The 15,740-nt window shown below is 45.0% G+C and overlaps 1 protein-coding gene across 2 annotated transcripts in view; it reads right to left on the bottom strand.

The window, feature by feature from the left end:
- The window catches only part of LOC120028901 (rap1 GTPase-activating protein 2-like), an 81,688-nt gene that overhangs the window by 21,063 nt on the left and 44,885 nt on the right, over positions 1-15,740 (bottom strand). The window contains exons 3-4 of one of the 2 annotated variants that reach the window (XM_038974173.1): positions 11,722-11,806; positions 2,001-2,036 (exon numbers count right to left, since the gene is read on the bottom strand). In XM_038974173.1, coding sequence (XP_038830101.1) covers positions 2,001-2,036; positions 11,722-11,806 — 121 coding nt within the window. Of the gene's footprint in view, positions 1-2,000; positions 2,037-4,857; positions 5,299-11,721; positions 11,807-15,740 lie in introns of those variants that run through there. The other variant, XM_038974172.1, reaches the window with a different exon arrangement.

Below are 15,740 nucleotides of genomic sequence, written 5' to 3'. Positions count from 1 at the left end.
GACCTTGCTTCTCTGCGAGTGGGGCTTCGTCTCCTCAGATTTAGGGACCTGGTTAGGGTCACGCATGTGGACGGAGGGTGACAAGGTACAAAAACCATCATTCCTGATTTACACAACTCCCAAATCACTTCCTGTACTAACATATTGTACACTGTTAGGAAAAAGGGTTCCAAAAGGGTTCTTCGGCCGTCCCCATAGGAGAACCTTTTTGGTTCCTGGTATAACCCTTTTAGGGTTCCATGTAGAACCTTCTGTGGAAAGGATTCTTCATGGAACCCAAAAGGGTTATACCTGGAACCAAAAAGGGTTATTCAAAGGGTTCTCCTAAGGGGTGGGAACCATTCTAGGTTTTTCCCAAGAGTGTACTGTACATTCTTTGGGTAAACATCTGATAGGTGGAACCCAGGTAAAATATTTGCTTGGGTATGAGAAGTGTTTGCAAATATGCAGAGGATACATGACTGAAGTTGACACATCCTGAATTACACAATTACCAATCTACTGGAAAGACCTGTGGAGAAAGACTTCTGTGCATGTGGGAAGGCTCTGAAGCCTGAATCCTTACCACACACACAGATTCTCTCAAGTCTTTTACCAGACTTAATCATATCTCAATCATCCTTATCCCAACGTGGGAAGTCATTCTCCAGACTTAGACCACATCCTTATCCCTACTTTCCATTATTGATTTCAGTGGTCAACGCACAGACTGGTCTAGCTATCTATCTATGCACTCTCTGCATGCGTTTGAATGGTCCCCATCCTCCAGTGATGCTTGTCTCCGGTTCAACACAGTGACTCTGACATAACCTGGTCCCAGATCTGTTTGTGCTGTATTGACAATGACCATAGGAGTTGGCAATACAGCAGCATCAGATCAGGGACCAGGGTAGCTCAGACATGACAGACAGTGGAGGGGATGGGGGAACAGCTGTAGCTCAGTGGGGGACTACTTGTCAACACCGCTGGGTTAGATCAAAGCTAGGGGTCAGTCTTAATGCATCCATCTTTGATCCCTCTGAGACGTGCTCTGTGATCAACCATTCCAGATAGAGGCTTTTCAACTGCTCCACCATCGATTGCTCTAGTCTAGTTAGTAGTGCGGGTCGATGTGGCGCTGTGCTCTGTAAGGGACTGTTGGGACAGAGAGGGGTCTGGTAAGGACCGGCTCAGAGGTGGCAGCAGGCCAGTGTGGCCTCTGTCCTCACTCCTCCTCGCGCACTTGTCATCAGGCGCTATCAATCTCCTGTCCTCCTTCGCTCACTCCCCCTCTTTCAAAAGCTCTCCCACTGTCCCCAAATGGGCATTGCAGAGCCGCCACCACCACCACCCTCTTCCTGCCCACATCCTGCCTAAAACCCCATTCCCACAGAAGATCCCAGAACCCCACAGACACAGTGCAGCAGAACAGGACAGAGAAGTCAATGGGTTTTTAGAGGGAGCTCGTTAACTTGGTCCGGTTCGGCTCATTACTCAATCAGGACCAGAGATTGGACCCGGTCGTCCTGGCTCCTCAAAATAAGGGCGGGCCGCGCTTTCCCTCCTAACTTCCGTGGCTTAATAATTTAACTAAGTTTAATGCTAAATTGTAATTATTTCGCCTCCATGGCCTATTTATTGCCTTTACCTCCCTACTCTTCTACATTTGCACACACTGTACATAGATTTTTCTATTGGGTTATTGACTGTGCGTTTGTTTATGTGTAACTCTGTGTTGTTGTTTTGTCGCACTGCTTTGCTTTATCTTGGCCAGGTCGCAGTTGTAAATGAGAACTTGTTCTCAACTGGCCTACCTGGTTAAATAAAGGTGAAATAAATAAATAAATAACGGGACCCTTCTGCTCGTTGGAGAGGACCCTTGAATAAAATCTCAGGAAGTGATGAGCGTGTCGCGCGTTCATCACCACGTCCATGCCAGCAGCAGTGGGAACTTAGAGAGAAGAGAAGGAAGGAGAGAAGGAAGAGAAAGAGGAAGAAGAGAGGAGAAGGATGAGTCTCACCTGCATCCTTTCCAGCATGTCAAAGAACTCGGCAGACTGAAACAAACAGACAAACAGAGGCGATTATTTGACTACAATGGCCTACAATAATGCCATTGAATGCAGTTATAATGTTGTCCTGGACCAATCTGATCACTAAAAGTAGAGTGAACTGTATTTCCTAAATAAGAACAAAATTAATTGATGGTGGATATTTTCACTTAGGGTTCAATTTGCTATAGGTTGAGGTGTGGTTTTGTGATGTCCACAGTGTGAGATGGAGGGGTTTCTGGGTATTTTCTATGGAAATGGAGGGAGATCTGGTCACTGAGGCTACATTCCAGGCTGACTACATTGAGATGTACAGTACAAGAGCTAACCACATCATGTGATATAGCGATCTGATGCCTGACTGGGCAGTCTGCAATGTAGCCTTGAACATGACCAGAAACCTCTCAAACCCAGGAGTAGCTACAGTTGTCACACCGTGATCACCTCCCAGCTAGCAGCATTTCCACCCTGGTTCCCAATACAAGCTCAATGAACTGAGGCAGAACAGATAAGGAAGGAGAGTCCTACACCCTCTCACACCCATATATGCAGCATATTATCCAAACACAGATAACCAAGCCCACTCCACTTCCTCAAAACAGTCACTCCAGAAAAAGAATTGGCTGTTGTTGTGCTCCTAGGAAACTATACTAAAGTTCCGGGTCAAAATATTACTGACAGGACGATGGGGAAACAAGTACAGACAACTAGATATTGGTAGTACATGTAGTGCATTGTCATTGTCGTAATAATCATCAAACAATTCAAATAACTAATGTCAATACGGGAACCACTCTCAGCTGAATGAGAGTGGGGATCAGGAAGTAAGATTGTCATTAACACATGATCCCATTATGAGTAGCTGTCCAAGATTTCTACAACAATATGATGACCTACTATTAATTACAATATATTTCCTTCCAAACATTTTTTAAGTAGGCCCTATGTTAATAGGAGATTAACATGGATTGCAGGGACTCCTGAGTGGCGCAGCGGTCTAAGGCACTGCATCTCAGTGCAAGAGGCGTCACAACAGTCCCTGGTTCGAATCCAGGCTGTATCACATCCGGCCATGATTGGGAGTCCAATAGGGAGGTGCTCAATTGGCCTAGCGTCATCCGGTGTAGGCCGTCATTGTAAATAAGAATTTGTTCTTAACTGACTTGCCTAGATAAATAAAGGATAAATATAAAATAAGCAGCTTTTCTGTGTGACCCTGCTTTCCCTATTCACAAACAACACAATGGTGTGGGAAAATACCAGTCCTTATAAATATTATAAATAAGTAAAGGATGAGTCAACAACATTATTTGGATATGAGAGAACAGAATATGAGCTTTAAAAATGTGATTTTAATTGAGTTTCACTTTAATAGGTGATGGACGAAAAACTCTACAAAGAAACAAAAAGGCCTTGACAGTTTTTGACCTGAAGAAGATCTATCTTGCATTAAAACATTGTTTTATACAGTGTTGTCCTGGCCTTTTTGTGTCTTTATAATGAAGGCCAGTCAATCAACAAACACAAAGTTCTCTATGTGACAGTCAAATGTCATACTCAGGAAATATGCTAAAGACACAAAGAATGAGGACTACAGACTACAGAAAAGGATGTGGACTACAGGAAAAGGAGGACCGCCTCCATTCTCATCGACGGGGCTGTAGTGGAGCAAGTTGAGAGCTTCAAGTTCCTTGGTGTCCACAACACCAACAAACTATCATAGTTGAAACACACCAAGACAGTCGTGAAGAGGGCACGGCAATGCCTGTTCCCCCTTGGGAGACTGTAAAGATTTGGCATGGGGCCTCAGATCCTCAAAAAGTTATACAGCTACACCATCGAGAGCATCCTGACTGGTTGCATCACCGCTTGGTATGGCAACTGCTCGGCCTCTGACCGCAAGGCGCTACAGAGGGTAGTGCGTACGGCCCAGTACATCACTGGGGCCAAGCTTCCTGCCATCCAGGACTTCTATACCAGGCAGCCCTGAAAATTGTCAAGGACTCCAGCCACCCTAGTCGTAGACTGTTCTCTCTGCTACTGCACGGCAAGCGGTACCGGAGCGCCAAGTCTAGGTCATAAAGGCTTCTTAACAGTTTCTACCCCCAAACCATTAGACTCCTGAACAGTTAATCAAATGGCTACCCAGACTATTTGCATTGTCCCCCACCCCACCCCCCATTTCTACGCTGCTGCTACTCTCTGTTTATTAGCCATGCATAGTCACTGTACCTCTACCTACATGTACATATTACCTCAATTACCTTGACTCTGTACTGGTTCCACCTGCATATAGCCTCACTACTGTTATTTTATTGTTGCTCCTTAATTATTTGTTACATTTTTCTTTTTTTTCTTTCTTAAAACTACATTGTTGGTTAAGGGCTTGTAAGTAAGAATTTCACTGTTGCATTCGGCACACGTGACAAATAAAATTTGATTTGATGAGGAACACAATCAACTACATTGTTTGAATCACAGGTTTCAAGGTTGGCAAGTAGAGACAGCCAAAGCAAACCTGAGCAGAAATACACGAGGCACCGGCAAAATGCATCTGTTCATATAGTGAGCCTAATGGCATTTAAATGTACTTTTTATGTCATATTTTATGCAGACACTAATGACAAAGCTAAACACAAATGCTTTGAAAGGTGTGGGCTTCAACGAGTCACTCTGACATTAGTGCTGGCCTATCTACACAGGTACTGATAACCCCTTATCAACGCAGCCATTAAACCCACGGCATTACAGCGACATGTTATATCATAGTCGAACACCACCAGCAATACCACTAAACACACCAAGACCTAGAAAACCTATGTTTTACCTTCAGATATACAACCTGGTACTCTGTAAACCAGGAAAAGGATCCATTTCAAAACATCTCTTTACTTTCCCGGGATATCCAATCCACCTGAGCTCAGGTGAACATGCTAATCCCACAGCTGTCAGTGCAGCGGGAGTTATCGTTTAGTTATTCATTAACCTGCCACGGTGTCCCAAACCCACATAGCTAGTCCCACAGAGTCAACACAGAGAGGCAGGCTCACGCAGCCCTACAGATGGGCACTGTAACCTTGGTGATTCATCGTCGTCCCCCGTCTGTGCGTTGGGGGCTGTGGTGGGCCTCCTAGGGGCCAGACGGAGATCTATCAATCGGACGCCAATCGGAGAGGAACCGTGACGTGAGCGGAGCGTGGAGAGGCTGAGAACCAAGGTGCAAAAGATCGGTCTGTCTGTCCTCCTCTGCCTCCAAGGCTGGCCCACCACAGAGTCTAGATGTAAAATACCAATCTATCGGTCTGTCTGTGCTGCTCGCTCTCTCTCTCTCTCTCTCTCTCGCTCTCTCTCTTATCTCCCGGGGCAACCTGCTGCACCCCGCTGTCCACACCAAGATTAGAGGGAAGGACTGGCACTGGGAGGATTCTAACACCACGGCCTCCGGGCGCTCAGCACGTAACCCATATTCACTCACAGCACTAGTGCTGCTTTTCGAGTGTAACACCAGCATTCCACTAGTGTGTAATACCCACCCTGATGTAATGCTAGGGAAATTGGGTTTCCATAGCTAGGGCTGACAGTGAGGACTAGTGAAGAGCAGAATCAACAACCTCTGCATAATCAAAACACGTGCTTAATGAGAAGGTGTTAAAGTTCCCAAGTGAGCCTTTGTTATGTAAATGCAGCTGAAAAGTACCAGTGGCCTGGCTTTGGCCCCAAGTGAGAGCAGGTCCACGGGGGCCATGGCGCATTGAGACCCGGAAACAGAAGATGGAAACAGAAAAGTCTGAGCCTTTTGGGTAAAACACTGGCGTAAATCCATTGATGTACCATTGAATACACTTAAATGTAAAACCTGTCAAACTAGGTCTTACTATCTGCAGATGTTATCACAGGTGCAGCGAAATGTTTGTGTTTCTAGCTGCAACAGTGCAGTGTGTCCCTAGTCTCTTACCGTCAACAGCATAGACACATGCATAAAACTCTTTCTCATTGCAAACCTTCTTTCATTCACACTGTTTTTGCCTGTGCAGATGTTTCTCTCAAGCAAATGTACCAGTTGTCAGGTATTTACAAATGAAGCAGTCACACGATATTGGAATGCGCTGTTAGTCCTCCTGTATCACAACACCGCAATACACATTCTGGCTCCTCAGTCGGACTAGAAAAAACAGGCATAAACTGTTTCCTCGCTCTCTCTTCCTGTTCTTTCATGACCTGGTCTTCACCTCCTTCATTTCCTTTATATCTGCCTCAAACAACCCTTTCTTCAACAGCAACAAAAACCTCCCTCGTCCTTCACTTTGTCCTTGGAGAATGGGAGAACTTAGTGCTCTCCGCTACGTTCAGCTTTCTCTTATTTCATTCAAAGCCCCAGACAGGAGTGTCAAGTCCTGTTGTTCCCGGACTAAGTGCAACAGCTCCTGCCTGTGTGTCTACCCACATTTACTTTCGTCCTCATTCACTCTTCTAATTTGAACGTCTGCCTCTGGTTCAGGACAAGGAACTACGGAAACATTTTCAATAAACTATTTACACACTTTAGTTTTGTCTTAGAATGAGTAAGGCTTGAGACTTGGGAGTGGTTCCTTATCAAAATGATTCATTTTATAGCAACATGCGCGCGTGAGCACACACACACACACACACACACACACGCGAAGGACTCTATCAGAGAGATGTCAGCCTGGTAGGATTGTAGGTAGGTCTGGAACAACAGCAAACATGCTATGCCACACCAGCTACTACCAGTGAGTAGCACAACCCCAGCGGGCTGAATTGGGTGCAGATGATGTCATTACAACCAGATGAGGTCATTGAATCGGCAAGCATAGAAATGGAGCACATAGAATAGATCCACTGCTTATCAAATTGGCTTTCAATGAGAATGACAGATCTATAACCCACATTTGAATGTGAATTTGTCGGGTCGGCCCACAGAAGCTACGTGTACTGGAACTTTAAAGAGCATCGGAACGCAGCGACATGTGTTTCTCTGTTGATCATAAAGAAAAACTAGACTTCAGTCTTGGGGGTGTGGTTCGATGTGGCAGTTACTGATGTTTGTCCCACATGAGACACCATAGGAACAAAGACCATATTTCTTCCTCAACATAGTCTGAAGGAATCTATGTAAGATTTCAAATTGTTGCACAACGTCAGATCCGCTGCTCTGATGGGCAGGTCTGTCTCACTGCACTGTATGTGTGTTCTGTGATGGGATTGAATGGAGCGCAATCACCACAGATGTGTATCTCGTGTTAATGTGCAAGTGACCATTGTCAAAATCAAAAACCCAACCCTCAAATAAGTCATGACAACTCACTTGCAAAACTCAGGTTTGGAGGAGACTAATTTTATGAACAAAATTATCCCATTTACACTTTGTAGTCAATTTTGAAACTAGATTAAATGTTCCACATAGGCCGTTTTCTATCAGAGAAGTTGTTTCTTTCCTTTTAGTTGCGCTTTAAATACCCAGTCAATATCATCAGTAAATGACTGGTCAATTGATTGATTATGAATCATCCCAAATCAAATCCTATTTCATTTGTTACGTACAGTACACAGTTTACAGCCGGTATAAAATGTGCAGCTAAATGCTAGTATGCTAGCTCCCTCAATAGTGCAGTACAATAATCAATAATAAAGAAACAATAAAGAAACAAACAAGTAACAGAAGAGGTAGTATGCATAGTAACAGCCTCATACTGTATGTACACTATAGGATTTTGCGGTAGGCAGTCATTGTAAATAAGAATTTGTTCTTAACTGACTTGCCTAATTTAATAAAAAATACAGAAAAGATCATTGTTGAGCTCCCCATCTCTGTGCCATACGGATTCCCCTTTCCCTGCTTCACTCTTTCTTTCTTTCTCTCTTTCTATTTCTCTGTATGCTACACTTTCAAATCCTTAACTCTCTCTTTCAACTTCTCTCCCACTTCCTTGTTTATCTCTCGCCCTCCTCCTTGCAGACTAGAAAAGGGGGGCTAGCCTGTTTCGAGGTGATACTGCACAGCATCCTTCACCGAAAACCATCTATTTCTCTTTCATCGTTTATTCAATCAACCTTTAAAACCATATATTTCTCTTTAATCGTTTATTCAATCAACCTTTAAGAGCAGTCTATTTCTCATTTTGGGGCAGAATACATTTCAAGAGACTTACTATAATCAGAGAGCGCACAGATTCTTTTTCACTTCAGATACTTGTTTTCAAACAGTATACTCTCTCTCCCTACATATATATATAGGCAGTGCGTTCGGAAAGGCCCTTCTCCCCTGATTGCTCAGTTTCGACGGGCGGCCAGCTCTAGGAAGAGTCTTGGTGGTTCCAAACTTCTTCCATTTAAGAATAATGGAGGCCACTGTGTTATTGGGGACCTTCAATGCTGCAGAAATTATTTGGCACCCTTCCCCAGATCTGTTTCCTCGACACAATCCTGTCTCGGAGGACATGCACTGTCAACTTTGGGACCTTATATAGACAGGTGTGTACCAAATCAGGTCCAATCAATTGAATTTACCACAGGTGGACTCCAATCAAGTTGTAGAAACATCTCAAGGATGATCAATGGAAACAAGATGCACCTGAGCTCAATTTTGAGTCTCATAGTAAAGTGTCTGAATAGTTATGTAAATAAGGTATTTCAGTTTTTTTCGAAAAAATATGTTTTTGGTTTGTCATTATGGGGTATTGTGTGTTGATTGATGAGGGGAAGAACTATTTAATCCATTTTAGAATAAGGTTGTAATGGAACAAAATGTGGAAAAAGAGAAGGGGTCTGAATACTTTCCGAATTCACTGTATATTATTTGTTATTATTTTATTTCACCTTTATTTAACCAGGTAGGCCAGTTGAGAACAAGTTCTCATTTACAACTGCGACCTGGCCAAGATAAAGCAAAGCAGTGCGACACAAACAACACAGAGTTACACATGGGATAAACAAACGTACAGTCAATAACACAATAGAAAAATCTATATACAGTTTGTGCAAATGTAGTAAGATTAGGGAGGTAAGGCAATAAATAGGCCAGAGTGGCGAAATAATTAAAATTTAGCATTAACCCTGGAGTGAAATAATGTGCAGAAGATGAATGTGCAAGTAGAGATACTGGGGTGCAAAGGAGCAAAAAATAAATAACAATATGGGGATGAGGTAGTTGGGTGGGCTATTTACAGATGGGCTGTGTACAGGTGCAATGATTGGTAAGCTGCTCTGACTGGCCGGTTCCCCTCTCTCCACTGGGATTCTCTGCCTCTAACCCTATTACAGGGGCTGAGTCACTGGCTTACTGGTGCTCTTTTCATGCCGTCCCTAGGAGGGGTGCGTCACTTGAGTGGGTTGAGTCACTGACGTGATCTTCCTGTCTGGGTTGGCGCCCCCCCCCTTGGTTTGTGCCGTGGCGGAGATCTTTGTGGGCTATACTCGGCCTTGTCTCAGGATTGTAAGTTGGTGGTTGAAGATATCCCTCTAGTGGTGCGGGGGCTGTGCTTTGGCAAAGTGGGTGGGGTTATATCCTTCCTGTTTGGCCCTGTCCGGGGGTATCATCGGATGGGGCCACAGTGTCTCCTGACCCCTCCTGTCTCAGCCTCCAGTATTTATGCTGCAGTAGTTTATGTGTCGGGGGGCTAGGGTCAGTTTGTTATATCTGGAGTACTTCTCCTGTCTTATCCGGTGTCCTGTGTGAATTTAAGTATGCTCTCTCTAATTCTCTCCTTCTCTCTTTCTTTCTCTCTCTCGGAGGACCTGAGCCCTAGGACCATGCGTCAGGACTACCGGGCATGATGACTCCTTGCTGTCCCCAGTCCACCTGGCCTTGCTGCTGTTCCAGTTTCAACTGTTCTGCCTGCGGCTATGGAACCCTGACCTGTCCACCGGACGTGCTACCTGTCCCAGACCTGCTGTTTTCAACTCTCTAGAGACCGCAGGAGCGGTAGAGATACTCTTAATGATCGGCTATGAAAAGCCAACTGACATTTACTCCTGAGGTGCTGACTTGCTACACCCTCGAAAACTACTGTGATTATTATTATTTGACCATGCTGGTCATTTATAAACATTTGAACATCTTGGCCATGTTCTGTTATAATCTCCACCCGGCACAGCCAGAAAAGGACTGGCCACCCCTCATAGCCTGGTTCCTCTCTAGGTTTCTTCCTAGGTTTTGGCCTTTCTAGGGAGTTTTTCCTAGCCACCGTGCTTCTACACCTGCATTGCTTGCTGTTTGGGGTTTTAGGCTGGGTTTCTGTACAGCACTTCGAGATATTAGCTGATGTACGAAGGGCTATATAAATAAATTTGATTTGATTTGATTTTGATGCTTAAAGTTAGTGAGGGAGACTCCAGCTTCAGTGATTTTTGCAATTCGTTCCAGTCATTGGCAGCAGAGAACTGGAAGGAAAGGCGGCCAAAGAGGAGTTGGCTTTGGGGATGACCAGTGAAATATACCTGCTGGAGCGCGTGCTACGGGTGGGTGCTGCTATGGTGACCAGTGAGCTGAGATAAGGCGGGGCTTTACCTAGCATTGACTTATAGATGACCTGGAGCCAGTGGGTTTGGCGACGAATATGAAGCGAGGGCCAGCCAACGAGAGCGTACAGGTCGCAGTGGTGGGTGGTATATAGGGCTTTGGTGACAAAACGGATGGCACTGTGATAGACTGCATCCAATTTGCTGAGTAGAGTGTTGGAGGCTATTTTGTAAATGACATCGCCGAAGTCAAGGATCGGTAGGATAGTCAGTTTTACGAGGGTATGTTTGGCAGCGTGAGTGAAGGATGCTTTGTTGCGAAATTAGAAGCCGATTCTAGATGTAATTTTGGATTGGAGATGCTTAATGTGAGTCTGGAAGGAGAGTTTACAGTCTAACCAGATATATATACTGTATAGAAATAACGCCCCTACATTAAAATAGTCCACAGAAAGACAAGTGTTGGATCTTATTGAACCTGGCAGCTCTCTCTGCCTCTCTACACTCCAGAATGACCTCGAAAGTTTAAATTTACATTTTATTTTAGTAGGCAAGTCAGTTAAGAACAAATTCTTATTTTCAATGACGGCCTAGGAACAGTGGGTCAACTGTTGGTTCAGGGGCAGAACGACAGATTTGTACCTTGTCAGCTCGGCGATTCAACCTTTCGGTTACTAGTCCAATGCTCTAACCACTAGGCTACCCTGCCGCCCCAGTGAAGGAAGCCCATCCAGGCCTCACAGAGCTGACTCACTATGCGTCATACACACTATTCCTTTTATAATGCACTACTTTTGGCAAGGCTCTGGTCAAAAGTAGTGGACTATATAGGGAATAGGATGCCATTTGGGACACAGAGGAGTCTGCTCCCAGGCCCAGTCAGTGTGACGTTCTGTCTGCCACTGACTAAGCTGCCTTATTCATGTGACGATTGCAACACTAATAGAATACATGTAAATGCTATCGTGGTTCTTCTCAGAGGTGTTCTGATTGGCCAGGTTCAGACAGGTTCAGTGCACTGACACCATTTTCAGTTTTTCACATTGTTGCACAAAGCCAAACAATACCATGCTCACTTGGGTGTTTACTTTCCACACTGTCCTATCCAGCACGGTTCCAGCAACTATGGTGGATGGGTACCCAGGCCAGCTTGGCTCGGTAGTGTGAAAATAGTACGATGAGTGAAACGGGCACCAGGTGCTACGTGTCCTACCTTCATGGTGGGCGGGGCGGTGCGGGGGGGCGAGGGGGGGCAATCTCCCAAGGGCACATTGGAGATGGTCAGCAGTTCCTGCTTCCTGGAACACATCAAACACAACAAAGAACATTATAATAAGGCATCATGTCACATACAGAGGCACAATGAAAGTACACAGGATCGATGCTGCATCACATCTCACCCTACTTCACTGAGATGCTAGGGTGGGAGGTAGATGGGAGAAATGTCATTCCCCTAGACTGTGCAGCACCTGGTTGGGCCAGGCCTATTTATAGTCCATGTATATAACGTTGGCTCAGAGTTACTACTCCAGTCATGTGGTCAGGAAAACCCCCAAACCCTACTCATACTCCTAGAAGGAGAGAAAGGATGTCTGGCTCTGAGACTAAAGACTAGATCTCCAACATATCCAGCCAACTGAAGTAGTGGGTGTCCAGTGAGTTTGTGGGGCTTGCATATCTCTCTCTCTCTCTCTCTCTCTCTCTCTCTCTCTCTCTCTCTCATATGTGACAAATAAAGTTTGATTTGATTTATCTTTAAACAATTGGAGTATAACCGACTGCAATAAACACACTCTCTCTCTCTCCCCATCGCTCTCTCTCTCTCTCTGCCCATCTCTCTCTCTCTCTCTCTCTCCCCATCGCTCTCTCTCTCTCCCCATCTCTCTCTCTCTCTCTCTCTGCCCATCGCTCTCTCTCTCTCTCTCTCCCCATCGCTCTCTCTCTCTCTCTCTGCCCATCTCTCTCTCTCTCCCCATCGCTCTCTCTCTCTCTCTGCCCATCTCTCTCTCTCTCTCTTTGGGAGAAGAGGTCTGTGGAGAGTGTATGTAGTAGCCGAGAGGCCCGATAATGACTCCCAATCAGATGCTTAGTGACTAGCTGAGGTGGTTGTTGAGAGGCCCCCAGGGGAATCCGGGGGCTGAGAATGATCACACATTAAGAGGTGTTCATTGATCAAGAGGAGACAGAGTGGGGATTCAGAGGTTGATGTGAGAGGCGAGACACACAGGTTTGTAATTAGTAACATTCTCTTGACAGAGTTATTAAGACGGTTATCGAACACTGGATTTCATTCCCAGCCTCTGTTTTCCCCTCTCGTGTGTCAAGTCAGTGTGGTCCAAGCCTTTATGTGGACTGGAGAGACCACACTCATTTAGTTTATTGCAGTTGGTTATACTCCATCTATTTAAACTCTTATATTCCAACTGTTTATACTTATATTTCCCTCACTAACTTTAAACATCAGCTATCTGAGCAGCTAACCGATCGCTGCAGCTGTACATAGCCCATCTGTAAATAGCCCACCCAATCTACCTACCTCATCCCCATATTGTTTTTATTTACTTTTCTGCTCTTTTGCACACCAGTATTTGTACATGCGCATCACCATCTGCTCATCTATCACTCCAGTGTTCATTTGCTAAATTGTAATTACTTCGCTACTATGGCCTATGTATTGCCTTACCTCCTCACGCTATTTGCACACTCTGTATATAGACTTTCTTTTTTTTCCTATTGTGTTATTGACTGTACGCTTGTTTATTCCATGTGTAACTCTGTGTTGTTGTGTCGCACTGCTTTGCTTTATCTTGTCCAGGTCGCAGTTGTAAATGAGAACTTGTTCTCAACTAGCTAACCTGGTTAAATAAAGGTGAATTGTTTTAGATATTTAAAAAAAAAAATATTGATAAGTAGAAACATTTGAGTTAAGAAAATATTTACTAAATAAACTAACAGAGAAAAAAGTAACACAATAAAATATCAATAACAAGGCTATATATACTGTACAGGGGGTACCGGTACCGAGTCAATGTGCGGGGGTACAGGTTAGTCGAGGTAATTGAGGTAATATGTACATGTAGGTAGGGGTAAAGTGACTATGCATAGATAATAAACAGAGTGTAGCAGGAGAGTAAATAAAAAGGGCGGGTTTGGTCAATGCAAATAGTCCGGGTAGCCATTTGATTAGCTGCTCAGCAATCTTATGGCTTGGGGGTAGAATCTGTTAAGGAGCCTTTTGGACCTAGACTTGGCGCTCCGGTACCGCTTGCCGTGCGGTAGCAGTCTATGACTAGGGTGGCTGGAGTCTTTGGCATTTTCTTGGGCCTTCCTCTGATACCGCCTGGTATAGAGGTCCTGGATGGCAGGAAGCTTGGCCCCAGTGATGTACTGAGCCGTACGCACTACCCTCTGTAGAGCCTTGCGGTCGAATGCCGAGCAGTTGCCATACCAGGCGGTGATGCAACCAGTCAGGATGCTCTCGATGATGCAGCTGTATAACTTTTTGAGGATCTGAGGACCCATGATAAATATTTTCAGTCTCCTGAGGGGGAATAGGCATTGTTGTGTCCTCTCCACAACTGTCTTGGTGTGTTTCAACCATGATAGTTTGTTGGTGATGTGGACACCAAGGAACTTGAAGCTCTCAACCTGCTCCACTACAGCCCAGCCAATGAGAATGGGGGCGTGTTCAGCCCGCCTTTTCCTGTAGTCCACGATCATCTCCTTAGTCTTGATCACGTTGAGGGAGAGGTTGTTGTCCTGGCACCACCCAGCCAGGTCTCTGACCTCCTCCCTCCAGGCTGTCTCGTCGTTGATCAGGCCTACCACTGTTGTGTCGTCTGCAAACTTAATGATGGTGTTGGAGTTGTGCTGGCCACGCAGTCGTGGGTGAACAGGAAGTACAGGAGGGGAATAAGAACACACCCCTGAGAGGCCCTGTTGAGGATCAGCGTTGCAGATGTGTTGTTACCTACCCTTACCACCTGAGGGTGGCCCATCAGGAAGTCCAAGATCCAGTTGCAGAGGGAGGTGTTTAGTCCCAGGGTCCTTAGCATAGTGATGAGCTTTGAGGGCACTATGGTGTTGAACGCTGAGCTGCAGTCAATGAACAGCATTCTCATGTAAGTGTTCCTTTTGTCCAGGTGGGAAAGGGCAGTGTGTAGTGCAATAGAGATTCCATGGGGCGGAATGCAAATTCGAGTGGGTCTAGGGTTTCCTGGATGATGGTGTTGATGTGAGCCATGACCAGCCTTTCAAAGCACTTCACTTCATGAAGGTTGCCTTGGTGTTATTGGGCACAGGGACTATGCTGGTCTGCTTGATACATGTAGGTATTACAGACTCAGTCAGGGACAGGTTGAAAATGTCAGTGAAGACACTTGCCAGTTGGTCAGCGCATACTCCGAGTACACGTCCTGGTAATCCATATGGCCCTGCGGCTTTGTGAATGTTGACTTGTATAAAGGTCTTACTCACATCGGCTACGGAGAGCGTGATCACACAGTCGTCCGGAACAGCTTGCGCTCTCATGCATGCTTCAGTGTTGCTTCCCCCGAAGCGTACATAGAAGTAATTTATCTCGTCTGGTAGGATCGTGTTCTGCCTTGCCAATGCACAGAAAACCCAGCAAACTGTATATTATCCATGTCGTCGTTTAGCCACAACTCAGTGAAACATAAGATAATACAGTTTTTAATGTCCTGTTGGTAGGATAGTCTCAAACGGAGCTCATCCAGTTTATTCTCCAATGATTGCACGTTGGCCAATAGGACGGATGGTAGAGGCGGGTTACCCACTCACCGACAAATTCTCACAAGGCACCTGGATTTGCGTCCCCTGTACTGGCGTCTCTTCATGTAAATGACAGGGATTTGAGCCTGGTCCGGTATCAGCAGTAAATCCTTTGCGTCTGACTCATTAAATAAAAAATTCTTTGTCCAGTTCGAGGTGAGTAATCGCTGTTCTGATATCCAGAAGTTATTTTAAGTCATAAGAGACGGTGGCAGAAACATTAAGTGCAAAATAAATCAAATCAAATCAAATGTATTTGTCACATACACATGGTTAGCAGATGTTAATGTGAGTGTAGCGAAATGCTTGTGCTTCTAGTTCCGACCATGCAGTAATATCTAACAAGTAATATAACCTAACAATTTCACAACAACTACCTTATACACACAAGTGTAAAGGAATGAATACGAATATGTACACAAAAATATAAACAAGTGACAA

This window comes from Salvelinus namaycush, chromosome 34, assembly GCF_016432855.1.
Source record: "Salvelinus namaycush isolate Seneca chromosome 34, SaNama_1.0, whole genome shotgun sequence".
In the NCBI taxonomy this organism is placed as follows: domain Eukaryota; kingdom Metazoa; phylum Chordata; class Actinopteri; order Salmoniformes; family Salmonidae; genus Salvelinus; species Salvelinus namaycush.
This window is presented reverse-complemented; position numbering and strand designations above follow the sequence as displayed.